At 43.1% G+C, this 15,494-nt stretch overlaps 1 protein-coding gene across 2 annotated transcripts in view; it reads left to right on the top strand.

Annotated features, from left to right (window-relative positions):
* Window positions 1–15,060, top strand: part of Dixdc1 (DIX domain containing 1) — a 58,353-nt gene extending 43,293 nt beyond the window's left edge. For both annotated transcript variants that reach the window (XM_090319522.1, XM_090319520.1), the window contains 10 exons: window positions 1,499–1,603; window positions 1,958–2,011; window positions 2,813–2,905; window positions 3,000–3,071; window positions 3,748–3,837; window positions 4,168–4,329; window positions 5,141–5,207; window positions 8,025–8,130; window positions 9,012–9,120; window positions 11,547–15,060. In XM_090319522.1, coding sequence (XP_090175648.1) covers window positions 1,499–1,603; window positions 1,958–2,011; window positions 2,813–2,905; window positions 3,000–3,071; window positions 3,748–3,837; window positions 4,168–4,329; window positions 5,141–5,207; window positions 8,025–8,130; window positions 9,012–9,120; window positions 11,547–11,627 — 939 coding nt within the window. In that variant the 3' untranslated portion in view covers window positions 11,628–15,060. The remainder of the gene's footprint in view (window positions 1–1,498; window positions 1,604–1,957; window positions 2,012–2,812; window positions 2,906–2,999; window positions 3,072–3,747; window positions 3,838–4,167; window positions 4,330–5,140; window positions 5,208–8,024; window positions 8,131–9,011; window positions 9,121–11,546) is intronic.
* Window positions 15,061–15,494: the final 434 nt, after the last annotated feature.

The following is a 15,494-nucleotide window of genomic DNA, read 5'->3' as shown; positions in this document are numbered from 1 at the left end:
CGTATAGTATTATATTTAATCAGTCTTCTATTGGTGGAGTTTTAGGTTATTTCCATTGTTTTTGCTAATAGAAGCAATGACTTAGTTATATATTCAGTGCTGAATATATGTTAACGTCACTCAAACAGGATTATATTGGCTAAACAGATTCTTCTTAGGCCTCTGCCATTTCTGTTTTCCCTGTACACATACTCATAGGCTTGCTTAAGGTATAAGTCAACAGCCTCTGCCAAAGTGTTTTTTGTGGCCTTAGTATAGGAAGCATTTCAAGTAGCAAATGTGTTCAGTGGTCAAGTAAGTTTGAAAAATGCCCTATGGGCTTGAAGATTTAGAGAGAATAATACCATAGTAAAGGATTTAAGAAGGTCTATCATAAAGAGGTTTTGCCTGCAAAAATTTGCAGTTATTAACCACAGAATTGGATTTTCTCCCATGTAAATCATTAACATCCCAGGGAGTGCACCTTGGAAATGTTCCTGTAAACTACTGATATCAGGGGCCTCATAGACTGCCTTTGCCATATACTGTGCTAGTAGACGACCATAATTAAAAATGGGCCCTTCCTGGGTTTGGTGATGGTATACAGCTCGACTCCTGTACTGGGGGATAGGAGGATCTGTGAGTTAGAGACCAAGTTGGACTGTGTAGTGAGACCTTGTCCAGGAAAAAAAAAAAGAAGAGAGAAGGGAAGTAGAAGGTAGGGAGAAAGAGATCCTTTATTCTCTAGAACCTGCTTGATTTTTTTTTTTTTGTGATCCATAAAGAGAGAAAAGTCAAAGTCAGGCTAAATACACTGGACTACAGTGCTAGTCCATTAGTCCTATCCAAAGTCATTATGGGCGAAGGAGTAGGTTAGAGCTGACTCTTAGATGTCAGTTATCCAGACAACTGTCTTAGGCCTGGTGGGAGTCCAGGAGGCTCTAATGAGGAAAAGATAGTCTACAACTGTGATAGTGAGAAGAGACCCATCAGTCCAAGAGCAGTTCTAAGCAGTGAGGCATACTCCCTGAGGCATCAGGACAGCAGAAAGGCTGTGGAAGCCAGGGAGGAAGTAATTCTAGGCATTCTTTGTGGTGGTCCCTACAGGACCACCTTTGTAGGAAATGGGATGTGGAAGAGAGATAAGAGGAAAAGCCGCAAATGCTAGATGGAGTGGGGTCTCTTTTGTTTTTGTTTTTGTCTGTCATGGGGCTTGAACTTGGGCCCTGGGCACTTTCCCTGAGCTTTTTTGCTCAAGACCAGCACTTTACTACTTTGAGCCACAGCACCACTTCTAATTTTCTAGTGGTTAATTGACTAAACTTTCCTGCCCAGGCTGGCTTTGAACTGTGATTCTCATATCTCAAGAGGACAGAAAAACCCTGACTCAACAGTTTGTGGTTCTCTCTCCCAGTTTAGCAGAATTACTGCTGCATATATGGTAATGGGTTCAGGAAGTTTTAGTAATAACTGAGTGACTGATGGAGACCACAACACTTACTGTGCTCTTCTCTCCCAGGATGCCTTGCAGCAGAGATTGGCTCAGCAGGACACATCTGTTCTTCAACTCAAACAAGAACTCCTGAGGGCAAATATGGACAGAGATGAGCTTCAGAACCAGAATGTGAGTTAAATGTGAGAACTCTGATGTCAGTGAGCCCTGAGCTGAGAGGACCGAAGAAGAAGTGCTCTCACACCGGCCGTCTCAGTCTCACCTTGCTCTGGGCATACCTATTTTGAGTGTCTGTAGTTATTTTTATTTCCCATCAGACTAACCTCTGTTTCTATGTGAGAGCCGTGCCTTCTGCAGGAGTGCTTTGAGGACGAAAGGCACGGGGAGCAGCCATATTTAAAAACGATCCTAACCATTTCCCCTATGTGCTGTATCCTGTAATTTCCAACATCAGCTCTGGTTACCAGCTGCCGGTTTCCATGAGTGTTGGTATTCATACCACTGAGTTCTTCCTGATTTTTGCAGGTGGATCTCCAGAGGAAGCTAGACGAGAGGAACCGGCTCTTAGGAGAGTACAAAGTAAGAATGAATATTGGCTTGGAAATGGCTTCCATCTTTCATGAACAGCCCCGATTTGCTATTGCTCAAAGATCACTTATACATTCTACTCTGATCCTGGTTTTCTGGAGGGAAGTCATCTGTGTCCTGGTTCACGAGACTTGAAGAGTAGATAGCAGTTAGGAAAAAGAACATAGAAATAAGGAGCTAGAAACCTCAATGACTCACTTATATTTATGTCTAACTAGTAGGGATGGCTCCTTGTGGCCCTCTTAGAAATAGTTCCCTTCCTTTTTACCCTACCTTCCCCTCCCTCCCTCCAAATCCCTCCCTCCCTGTCTGCCTGTCTGCCTGCCCGCCTGCCTCCTTCCCGCCTGCCTGCCTGCCTGCCTGCCTGCCTGCCTGCCTCCCTCCCTCCCTCCCTCCCTCCCTCCCTCCCTCCCTCCCTCCCTTCCTTCCTTCCTTCCTTCCTTCCTTCCTTCCTTCCTTCCTTCCTTCCTTCCTGTGCTCTACCACTGTGGGCCACAGCTCCACTTCTGGTGGTTAGTTGGAGATAAGAGTCTCATGTATTTTCCTGTCCTGGCTGGCTTCAAACTGCAATCCTCAGATCTCAGGCTTCTGAGCAGCTAGGATTACAGATATGAACCACCAGTGCATGGTCCTTCTTACCCTTTCAAGTATCTTTGCACTGTCTAAAGCTGTGGAGTGATACTGCCCAGTAAGGACTGTCTCCCTAAGGCTCTACCTTCTGTGGGTAGAAATGGCATGGCAGAGGATGAACTGTTGGGTCTCCATTTTGCCTCACATCTGACTCTGTCGTAGAAAGAGCTAGGGCAGAAGGATCGCCTCCTTCAGCAGCGCCAGGCCAAGTTGGAAGAAACACTCCGGAAACTCTCTGATGCCAGTTACCAGCAGGTCAGAGCACAGCCACTCACTTTCCTGCACCTTTGACTTGGAAAAAAAGAAAAAAGAACCACCCTTTTCTGACTTCATCTCTGTTTTGTTGTAGGTGGATCTAGAACGGGAGCTAGAACACAAAGATGTCCTTCTGGCTCACTGTATGAAAAGAGAGCCAGATGAGGTAACCTAGAGCTTGGGTTCTCCTTCTCCTCACAGAGCCAAGAGAGAGATTCTGTTTCTTACCCAGAGCTGATGCGGGGGCCACAGGCCAATTTAGTAGGAGGTCATTTAGTAAGAGGGTCAAGAGTACTGGTTCCTAGATAAGAAAATTTGATTTCAAACCCCGCTTTACCCTGTCTACATTATGTGATCTTAAGTTGCTTAGCTTCTCAATCTCAGTATTGAGGTCCAGCTGGAAAACAGAGGAGTATGTCAAGTATTCCCCATGAATAACTAAGCCACATAATTAACAGCATTGCACAGAGTCAGGCTCGGGATACATTAGTCATTCTTACTCTTTGCAATGACCAAGGCAAAGGGAAGGAAGTGCTGGGACCTGCAAGTGGCTATGGGAGAGGCTAGACTGGGGGTTTCAGGCCAAGGTTTCCATTCCATCCATTCCGCATTCACAGTGCCTAAGTGTCAGGTGCGGCACTGACGCAGCAGGAAAAACAAAATGTATCTTCAATCAAGAAGGAGCAAAAGGAAAATCATATCTTCATTCAAGAAGCTTTCAGTGGAGTCATTCCATAAGTAAATAGCTATAGACTCTATGTCATGAAGTGTTGAAAACTAAGTGAGGGAGGATGGCTTGGCTCAGAATTCTCCCTTTCACAAACCATTTCTTCTTGCCCTAGGTGACCAGCTTCAACAGCCACACCACTCAAAGCAATGGTTTTCTCCTTCCAGTTGCAGGGAAAGGAGCCACCTCCAGTGCCCACAGAGGGGTAAGTTCTGGCATGGGAGTGCAAGCCTGCTACTTCTAGCTGAAGCCAGCACAGTAACTAGAACAGTACCCCAACCATCATCAGTGGTCTGGGATCTTTCATATCCTCATCCCTGGCAAGTGATGGGTATGTAAAGAGGCAAGGCATTTCTATCCAAGATTAAGCAATCATAGGCCAACAGCGGGCCTGTTTCTAAGGAGGAAAGTTATCCTCCATCATAAAAGTACAGGGGGTCTTTCATGGGAACCCTTGCCCTTTAGCTCAGTGGTCAGGACATGGCTGATCGTACAGCACAGGTCCATGCCACCAGCACCATACTCTTGTCCACAGACCAGTGACCTGCAGCTCGTCCGAGATGCTCTCCGCAGCCTACGCAACAGCTTCAGTGGCCACGACCCTCAGCACCACACGATTGACAGCTTGGAGCAGGGCATCTCCAGCCTCATGGAGCGCCTGCATGTCGTGGAGATGCAGAAGAAACAAGAAAGAAAGGTTAATGCCCTTTGCTGCGATGTCTTGCTTATCTAAGGAAGCGTGGTTTTTAAGAATTTTAGTTTGGATGAAGGAAACGCTAAAAGATGTAAGACCCAGCTGCAGATACCCATTAGTTGTCCTCTTGGTGGAACTACTGTTTATTACAGTATGACACTCCAGGAAAGGAATTCAAGGGAATTCTTGCTCTCAGCCACTGTGTGGCTGAGTAAGTACTTGTGGCTCTTGACCCTGAAGCATCTGTCTCTATTGTTTATTCCTTCTCCCTTTCCCCTGAATGAACTTGGCCTTGGGTGAGAAACTATATGGAAAATTCACTGGAAATTAAAAAGGCTTTCATCAGTGTGCTTAACTATTTAGTAAGATAAATATGTTTAATTTGTTTTAGTAACTATGTTCTGGAAGAAGAAGTGATAGAAAAATTTGCCTTTTAGGTTTTTGATTTATATGTCTTAGTTAAGTTTTTCCACTGATCATAACTTTTGTCTTTTTTTTTTTTTTTTGTGGATCATGGGGCTTGAACTTTGGGTCTGGGCAATGTCCCTGAGCTCTTCAGCTCCAGGCTACTGCCCTACCCTTGGGCCTGATCATTGTCCCTGAGCTCTTCAGCTCCAGGCTACCGCCCTACCCTTTGAGCCTCAGCCCCACTTCCCATTTTCTAGTGATTAATTGGAGTTAAGAGTCTCTCTTTCTTTTCTTCCCGTGCTGGCTTTGAACCGTGATCCTCAGATCTCAGCCTCCTGAGTAGCTAGGATTACAGGCGTGAGCCACTGTGCCCAGCAACTTTTGTAATTCTTGTGTGATTCCCCAGGTTCATGTCAAGTCACCCAGAAGTCAAGCAGGTTATGAATACCGGGACTCCTGGCCCCCTAATTCAAGTGAGTACTCATTATTTTTCAGTAGGGACTTCTAGCAAATTAGACCAGAAGTTTGTTTTGTTGTGATTGTTGGTGGTGGTGTGTGTGTGTGTGTGTGTGTGTGTGTGTGTGTGTGTGTGTGTGTGTGTGTTACTAATACCTAAGGGGATAGAATTTTCCTTCTAGGGCAATGAGCACACATGCCATCCTCACCATCATCAACCCTTAGCCACAGGCAGGATGCTGCTGACTCAGACGGGCTAAGCCATCTGGAAAATACGTAATTTAAACATTTATGCAGAACCAAGGAAAATATAAAACAACATCTACACACACATCATTGTCATCATCATCATCATCATCATCATCATCATCATCATCATCATCATCATCATCATCTTGCGGTCTCAAATAGTACACATGAAAAATTGCAGGGTCTGGGAGTTTGGCCTAGTGGTAAGAGTGCCTGCGTAGCATGCACAAAGACCCAGGCTTAATTCCTCAGTACCACATACATAGAAAAACAAAACAAAAACAAAACTGTAAATGGTGCTGTAGCTCAAGTGGTAGAGCTCTTGAAAAAGCCCAAATACAGCACTCAGACCCTGAGCCCAAGCCCCAGGACTAGCAAAAAAAAAAAAAAAAAATTCCACTTTTTCTTTGAAGCAAGTTGTTTAATTTTGGGGGAGGGGATTCTCCTTAAAACTCTTAAAACTTGAGTGGTTAGGCCATTCAGTTTAAGGCCTGCAAAATAATTGCACCACCTAGTGGCCTGTTGAACTAAAATTGGAAATTACCTACCTGGCAATTTCTCTTTTCATTTGCATCTTACTTATTCATTTAATAATATTCACATTTTCTTTCTTTTTAAACATGGGTCCAATCTGAAAGTAAATAATTTACAAACATCAAATAGTAAAAAGCTTCCTAGAACCATTTTCTGTGTTTTATATACATTAAAAAAAACATATTAAAAAGAAAAAAAAAGAACCTTGTGAGGTGCAGTGGCTTCTGCCCATAATTCCAGCTATTTGGGAGGCAGAGGATAGCCTGGGCAAAAAGTTAGCGAGATAGCTATCTCAACAAATACACTAGGTATGATGGTACATTTCCCTAATCCCAGCCAGGAGGTGAGCTAAGAAGATTGAACTCAGGGCCTTGTACTTGCCAGATATATCTTCTACCTGGCACCAAAAGAAATACAAAAAAAATCAACACGGTAACTTATTACTTCACACCTACTCAGTGGTTCCAAAGAAACTGAAAATAAGAAGTTGTCATTGATGATGGAGAACATGGGACCCTATGTGTTGCTATGGAACTTTAAAAATGATGCAGTTGCTATGGAAACTGTTTGGCAGCTCCTCAAACATGGAAATACTGTACAAGCCAGCAATTCCACATCTAAGTAACACACTGCTATTGAAAACAGGCCTTTGAAAAAATACATTCATAGCAGCAATATTCAAAACAGCCAGAAAGAAACATCAATGTCCACCCACAGTTGAATGGATAAACAGATTCTGCTAGGAGCACAGAGTAGCCAGTTGTTTGGCTGTAAAGAAGAACAGGATTCTGCCACATGCTAGACCATAGGTGAACTGTGAAAATGCTGTGTAAAGTGGAGGATGCAGACACAAAGGGACACATAACATGTGACCCCATTTATAGGAAATTGGTAGAGACACAAAGAAAAGAGTTGCTAGATGCCAGGATAATGAAGGAGAGATGGGAAATGACTGCCTAATCGTACAGATTTCCTTTGAGGAGAACAACGATGTAGAACCAGACAGTGGTGATTGTAAACTTTAAAACCAATTAATTAAAGATGACAGGAGTGGCTCATGCACGTAATCCTAGCTACTCAGGAGACTGAGATCTGAAGATCGTGGTTTAAAGCCAGCCCAGGCAGGAAAGTCTGTGGTTCAAGTAGCAGAGGGTTAGCCTTGAGCAAAAGGAGCTCAGGGACAATGCCCAGGTCCCCCCATCCCTGGCCCTGACTTCAAGCCCCAGAACCAGTACCAAAAATTTTTTTTGGTGTGTGGGGGTCGAGGGGGGAGAGGATGCTTCTCCTAGGGCTTGAACTCAGGGACTAGGTGCTGTCCCTGGACTTCTTCAGTGCTGTACCATTTGAGCTGCACCTCGACTTCTGGTTTTTGGGGTAGAAATAAAAGTCTCATGGGCTTTCCTGCCCTGGTAGGCTTCAAGCTGTGAGCCTCAGATCTCAGTCTCCTGAGCAGCTAGGATTTACAGGCGTAAGCTTCCGGTGCCTGGCTAAAGTACCTTTGTAAAGGATGGAGACAAATTAGGAACGTGACCACAACCCCAACCCCAACACATACTAATTCCTGTGTAGCCAAGGGTTGGGATAGGTTTTGGACTTGGTAGACAGGAAGCACAGGTTCCTTGGGATTTGAGTTTGTAAGATTCCTTTGCTTCTGTGGTTCTTGTTTCCATTGGTTTTACTTTGAGTATTCCTACTCCTGACCTCCAAAATCTAAACATAGGCAGTTGGCAGGCTTTTCTGTGTGTCTGCCCGTCTTGAAACCTTGCCAGGTGTGACTCTCTGTCCTCTTTTAATCTTTGGCATCAGCACCTGTCAGGTCTCAGGCTGCTAATCTCATTCCCTGTGAGAATTTATGATAATGTCCATGCCCAAAGCACTTCTTGTCCATGTGGTCCTCATGGTGACATCCTGTAGACCATGCCCTAGGGACATGAGGTTGAACAAGAGCCAGAGCTGTGCTGTGACCCCAAACAGCTTAATTCCCCTGAGATATTGTGAGTTGCTGGAAAGGAGGAAATTGAATGTTCTAACTCGAGTGTCTCTGATTGCAGGGTTGCCTCACTCCCAGAGCTCGCCAGCTATCAGCAGCATGTGCACTAAAGTGCTCTATTTCACCGACCGATCACTTACACCCTTCATGGTCAATATACCAAAGAGGTGAGACACTGGGGATCACTGTGGCAGAGACACTTAGTTACCACTGGAGTGGGCAGCCTGTATAGACTGAAGAGCCCAAGAAGTAGAGACTCCACTTCCGTTTTGCCCCTCACTGAGGCAAATCTCTATCTGATTCCAGGCTAGGAACAGTGGTACTTCTGGGCCTTGTAACTATGCAGGTTCTTAATTGTTAAAAAGAGCTCCTGCTGATAGCCACAGATTGCAGCCTGGACTCTCAGCCACTCACTCACTGATCTTTGTTATTGTATGATAACTACAACTAATCCCTACCTAGAATTTCTGTTAAAAATTTCCTAAATCTCAGTTCAGTTAATGTGTTTCTTCCTAAGGAAACTGATTTTCAAATAAAAACAAATTTTTAGACTCTGAAACCATCCCACTGCTGAGAGGTTGTGTCATTTTCTATCTTACAAGTCTAACTAATTAGTCTGGGTTTGAAGCCAGCTTCCTAATAATGGAGAATAACGATATCGATCACGATGCCTGGTTTGATTTTACCAGCCTAAGAGAAGTGGACTATCTAAACAAAGAAGGAAACCATATGGATGTTTTTATGGTTGGTCAGCAAAGTTCATTTCTAAGACCTTTTGTCTTGTTTCCAGCTATAGACAGAGGAAAGTGATTGGACTGTTGCTGAGGCAGTTAACCCTAGTTTACATTCTCAGATCACCTGATACGTAATGACATTTTCACTTCCTAGCGGTGACTGGCCTCTGCTATTGTAGCTACCTCAGTTACCAGGGGCAGTGACCTAATGAGGCCACCGCTGATTTTGCCTGTTGATTTTGGCAGGGCACCGGGTTTATCTTTAGAACATATTGATTAACAGTCTATGTTGGTACTCTCTTCTTTTGTGGCAGGTTGGGAGAGGTAACCCTGAAGGATTTTAAAGCAGCTATTGATCGTGAAGGGAATCACCGGTATCATTTCAAAGCCCTGGACCCGGAGTTTGGCACTGTCAAAGAGGAGGTATAGAATCATGGGAGACTGATAGTAATATCGGTCGTTCTTGAATCCCAAAGCCTCCTCCTCAAGAACTAGTTCCCAGAACTACCCAAGTTTCTTACTCAGGTCAGAGGAATTTACAGGAGCTTCAGATTATGTCTGATGACGTCAGACTAAGAGAGCTGTGAGTGGCTGAAGAAGTTGAGCACCCATTAGTTACCATTTTAACAAAGAATTCAGATAACATTTTTATTTTGTTTTTATTAGCTTGCATTAGAACATGGGGAAGATTCATTGTTAGAACTTTATAAGTTTACAATATGCTCTAATTCCCTCTATCCAGATTTAAGAAATCATTTTAGGGTAGCCTAGTAGTAGAGTGCTTGCCTCGAATGCACTAAGCCCTGGTTCAATTCCTCAGTATCACATACACAGAAAAAGCTGGAAGTGGCGCTGTGGCTCAAGGGGCCAAGCGCTAGCCTTGAGCAAAAAGTGCCCAAGGACAGTGCCCAGGTCCTGAGTTCAAGCCCGACTGGCAGGGGAAAAAATCATTTTAGCCAGACACTGCTGACTCACACCTGCAATCCTAGCTACTCAGGAGGCTGAGATCTGAGGATCATGGTTCAGAGCCAGCCCAGGCAGGAAAAGTCCTTAAGACTCTTATCTCCAATTATCCACCAGAAAACTGGAAATGGAGTTGTGGCTCAAAGTGGTAGAGCATTAAAAACTCAGGGACAGCACTCAGACCCTGGGTTCAGACACCATAACTAACAAACAAAAACAAAAACCAACCAACCAACCAAACAAACAAAAAACGGAAATCTTTTTGTTAGGGGAGATAAAAATCCTAAGGTAGGGCCAGGAGAACTCTACCTAGGAGTAGAGTCAGCTAAAGAGAGCTTTTTGTTTTCTCTAATTTGTCACAAATTAGAAAACTTGCTTCATACCTAGAAATGCACATGCAGGTATGAACATACAAAAGTACAAGTTACATAATGGTAGTTTTTCATAATGAAAAGAAGGATCTTCTGGTCATCATGCTTACTTCAGTATTTTCTAAACCTATGCTTTTCCAAATACAACTTTTTTTTTGCCAAATATAACATTTTTTGAAGAGAATTTGAGAGCTAGTATTGCGAGTGCTTTCACTGGGCTACAGAATGAGAAAGCTAGAAAAGCGAATATTTTGTTCTGGAAAGATTTCTTCACTGAAATCTTTAAAATAACCAAGTTTTGTTAGTGGCTTTGGAAGTGAATGAATGAATGATTGGACTGGTGTTCTTTCCCACCTATTTTTTTTTTGGTTGTGGGGTTTGGTGGTAGGACTTGAACTCAGGGACAGTGCCCTGTCCCTGAGTTCTGCAGCTCATGGCTAGTGCTGTACCACTTGAGCCACAGTGCCACTTCTGGTTTTCTGATGGTTAATTTGAGATATGAGTCTCAGGGACTTTAATGCCCAGGCTGGCTTTGAACTGTGATCCTCAGATCTCAGCCTCCTGAATAGTTAGGATTATAGGCGTGAGCCACCCACTGGTGCCTGGCTCCCACCCATCCTTTAACAATGCTTGGAACCCAATGTTTTTCCTCTTCTAGTTCTTTAAGTGTGGTTACTATTGTTTTCTACTATGAGCAAAGCAGTGTGAGGAATTGTGTGTGTGTGTGTGTGTGTGTGTGTGTGTGTGTGTGTGTGTGTGTATGTGTGACTTGTGGGGCTTGAACTCTGGGCCTGGGTGTTGTCCCTCAGCTCTTCAGCTCAGGACTCCTGCCCTACCCCTTGAGCCACAGCACCACTTCCAGTTTTCTGGTGGCTAACTGGAGATAAGAATCTCACGGACTTTTGTGCCCAGGCTGGCTTTGAACGGCAATCCTTAGATCTCAGCCTCCTGAGTAGCTTGAATTATAGGTGTAAGCTATCACATCTGACTTTTTTTTTTTTTTTTTGCCAGTCCTAGGGCTTAAACTCAGGGCCTCGACACTCTCCTTGGGCTTTTCTCAAGGGTACCACTCTACCACTTGAGCCACAGGACCACTTTGGGCTTCTTCTATGTGTGTGGTACCAAGGAATAGAACCTGGGTCTTCATGTCTTCATGCATGCTAGGCAAGCACTCTTCCACTAGGCCACACTCCCAGCTCCAGAATTTTTTAAAACCATATCATAAATATAGTACTAAGAAAAGATACATTGAAAATACTCATTGTTATTTTTAGGGATAGACAAAAGGACATAAATTGTAACTCAAGGATTTCTTTTACACTTTCTTATCCTTAATATGTTTTTTCTTTTTGGCCAGAAGCAGTTTGTTTTAGTTTTAGTTTTTCTTTGTTTTTACGATACAGCACAGGAGTCTCTGGACTCAATCCTGCCTCTGCCTCCTGTGTGCTAGAGTTACAGGTTTGTGACAACATGCCTACCTGTTTTATCAGTGGTTTTTCCTTTTTTTTAACCTAGGTTTTCCATGATGATGATGCCATTCCTGGATGGGAAGGGAAAATTGTAGCCTGGGTAGAGGAAGACCATGGAGAAAATTAATTCTGGGTATTGGAACCTGGACACTCTCTGGCTGCCTTCACTCAGGAAAGGACTAAAACCAGACACACAAAGAAGTTTCTAATTCGTGCTGCCAAAACAGAAGCTTCTGCAAGTGTAACGGTCACAGGCCAGTCCCTTTGTGTGCCTGGCACAGCTGGAGTTCATCTGGAGTTCCTTGTCCACGGGAAGGAACAGAATCTTGTTCTACTCTGAGGACAACAAACCGAAGGCCTTAACCAGTGGTGATGAATGACCCCACTCCCAGGACAGGGGGGCCTGGCTGCTGTTCTCTGGAATTGGGGAATTGAACGCTTCACTCCTGAGTGTTCTAGTATTGACCAGCCTCAGTGGTTGCAGTAATCAGAGTCCCAGCATTTATGCTTACAGACAAGGCAAAGGTACCAACTTTTCTGCTTCTTTGCAGCTACTGCAAACCAGGACTAACTCAGAGATGGTACCAAAGATGGGAGCACACTCTCCACTATGCTATTGAACATGGATGGTGCTGAGTTGTTGATTGGATGGAGAAGGGCTGTCCCTATAGTGCTAAACTGTGCTAAAACCATTGCCAAGAACCTGGGCTGACTCTTCCGGTCTTAACTGGCTCTGCAGTTTATCCTTCAGCCCGGGGAGGGCATATCATGTACTGCTGGTTTTTGTTTTTTTGTTTTTTTTTCTTCCCTGGAGACTCTTCAATTATAGAGCCATTTACTTACCTTCGAACTGATGAACTTGGAGTGAAAGGCTCCTTAAAAATCCAGGCGGGTATGGAAAGGTGCTGCTACCCATATCTTGTTGACTTTTGTCTCATGACTTTATTTAATTCATGGTATCTCCTTCGCAGTCGGGAGGAGACAGACCATCAATCTTAGTGTTTCTTTGTGACTTATAAGGACTGAGCATGACTTACTGTCTGTCCCTCATTTCTGTTATTTTCTGTTTTTATCTACGTTGATCCTTTAGGGCACAGTAGAACCCATGGGGGCATGGAGCATGAGTTGTGAATGGCAGGGTTGATTCAGGGTGATAAAAAAGCCTAAAATCATTTCTCATGTGCAACATAGTCAAATGTAAATGCTTAATGTGTTCAACTCCCAGAGATTAATAACTTAGATTTTTCTCATTCCTCCGCTCAGCAACCACTAACTAATCAGTGAATTTATACATACACATGTAAAAGATATGTATGCATTCCCCAAATCAGTTTGCAACCACCAGTGTACACTGCCAAACAGAAGAGGGATAGTCAGTAGATCAGCTCTTGACCTGTGTCTAGTTTATTTCTTCCTTTTGGCCATTTGAACAGACTACCCTTTGGAACTCTGAAATCACAGCTTGTTGTTTCCTATTGACATCTTTTAAAAATAGTTCACATTTGGAAAATTCTTTTGTACTCATTTGCCATGTCTACTTTTGTAACTTGAGGGTGAGTCTTATATACTATCACATCCTGTATACTGTTGTCCATTTTTCTAAAGAACCCAGTATCTTTTATACAGTATCTTCGTACCACCTCTTGCGGTTTCAGAACAAGCTTTATTTTAATACCAGCATACTCATGACAACTGATTCCTCTCCCCAATCTGCCTGCTATTCAGCTGTAAAGGGAGTTTCAGGAAATCTAGTCCATTGCTCTACCAGGAAAGAGGAGTTCAAAAAACACCTTTTGTTTCATGTAAATTTACTTGGTCTCCTATTGAAGAATGCTTTTTCATCAAAACTAACTGAAGTTTGGGACAGTCAGCCATAAGCAAGAATGTGCATTAGGAAAGCCAACAGAAGAAAACTAAATATTTTCAGGGTTTCTTTAGCTTCAAGAAGTCTGGGGGAAAAAAGTCTTTATGTTGCCAATTTCTCCATTGCATGGGTTTTTGGTGTTTTTGCTATATGACAGCATGAGTGGTGTCAGGCCAAAATTTGTTATTGCATTTCCAGTACAACTTATCTTGAATGTGTGTCTCTTAGTTTTTACGTGTCAGTTTCCTTTCAGCAAACTGTCTTACCATTATGTGGACCTTGACTTTCTAAAGAAAATTAAATCACAGAAAAACTTCAAAGTCTTCTACTTTGTGTTTTCTCTTTCCGAAAAGGAGCTACATAGCTAGCCTTGGTAAGTAGACATTGAATTCAGGGGAGACTATAACTTCTCCCCCTTAGCTTACTGACTTCAGGAACCATGAGTAGACTGAGTACGCATCTCTACTGGAGGAAGTCACTGGGGAACTTGTGTAAACTGCGGGCGGTGCTCATTTTAGAAGCTAACGGAGCCTGTGTAGAGTACACAGTGATCTGTATTTTGAATGGTATCTTATGTGACTGCATCATAACTTTTTCACAGTATTGTCCACTTGTGGCACTGGTGTGGGATAGCCAGTCTTACTACTCAGGTTCTCAATCTTTGAGAACAACTAAAGAAATAGTGTTTAGGGAGTCCAAAATAATCTCTAAACCATGTTAGTTAAAAACAAATACACTTCTCATAAAAACCAGTTTCCTTGGCTTAAGTCCTTAAGCCTTTTGTTTTGGTCAGTTCTGGGGCTTGAACTCTGAGCTTGGGCGCTGTCTCTGCGCTCTTCAGCTCAAGGCTACTGTCCTACTCCTGGACCTGGGCTTGTCCCTGAGTTCTTCAGCTCAAAGCTACCGCGCTACCCCTTGAACCACAGCCCCATCTCCTATTTTCTAGTGGTTAATTGGAGATAATCTCTCAGTCTTCAGTGTCCAGGCTGGCTTTGAACGACCATCCTCAGATCTCAGCCTCCTGAGCAGCCAGGATTACAGGTGGGAGCCACTCCAGTGCCCTCCTCTTTAGTCATTTAAAAACTGAAGACTGTCATCTGTTTGCTCAATTCCCAGAACTAACTGAGACTGGAACATTGTGATTTGTACCTCAAGAATTTGGGTTAGCTGGGCATGAGTGGTGTATGCCTGCAATCCTAGCATTTATGAGGCAGAGGCAAACCTGATCTACGTAGTGAGACTGTGGTTCAAAAACCAAACTTTTCTTGGTCAAACATACTTGGTGTTGACAACCCTACTTTCTGACCAACCTTTTTTCTCTTTTTGACCAGGATGGTTGTAAACTAGGGGAAAACTATATGTTGTACATCTGATCTCAGAGGGTTCTATTTTAGAACATCTAGGTCATAATTGCTTTCACTTTCTTCCATTAAGTAAGCATTATGATTGCACTCCTATTGTCTAAATTTACATAAGAGGTTTAACATGCTTAACACATCTAAAGTTCAATTTTATTAGGAACATGCCCTGTTTGCAACATTTGCTTTCCAAGAGAATGTTACTGTGTATTCCCTGTTTTATGATGTTTTCATGATACCAGTGCTATGCCAGAAGCTTCTGATTATCAAAGTTGATAACCAGTTTTAACTGCCTGTATATTACTAAATTGGTAAATGAATCACACACACACACACACACACACACACACACACACACACACTGAATAAAATGGAGTTTGCAAGCTAAATCTCATTAATAATTCTCATTTGTGTTTATTGACTTGAGATGAACATACAGTAAGTGATTTACATTCAGGGAAGGTAAATTTCCTCAAGTGATCTCCCTGGTAGCTTGTTTATCCCTAAGAGACTGGTGATAAGGGTAGCTTGACTGTTGGTATTTCTAATGTAAACACAAACTAAGTGACTAAAGATTGATTTTGCGCTGCTTTAGAAATTACAAGAACATGTACAAAACGAAAATAAATCTTACCAAGAGTATAAACTATACCACCGAAGTCTCATCGGCAGACCCCAATATGTCTCAGACTGTATCTTAAAGGAAGCTTGTGGCTAATGAAAGGTATCCATGGTAACCAGGGGTACCACGTCTGTTATCTCGGGAAGGAGG

Source organism: Megascapheus bottae, chromosome 27 (genome assembly GCF_031878675.1).
Source record: "Megascapheus bottae isolate mThoBot1 chromosome 27, mThoBot2.hap1, whole genome shotgun sequence".
Taxonomy (NCBI): domain Eukaryota; kingdom Metazoa; phylum Chordata; class Mammalia; order Rodentia; family Geomyidae; genus Megascapheus; species Megascapheus bottae.
Note: the sequence above shows the minus strand (reverse complement) of the source record. Positions and strands in the feature narration are given on the sequence as shown.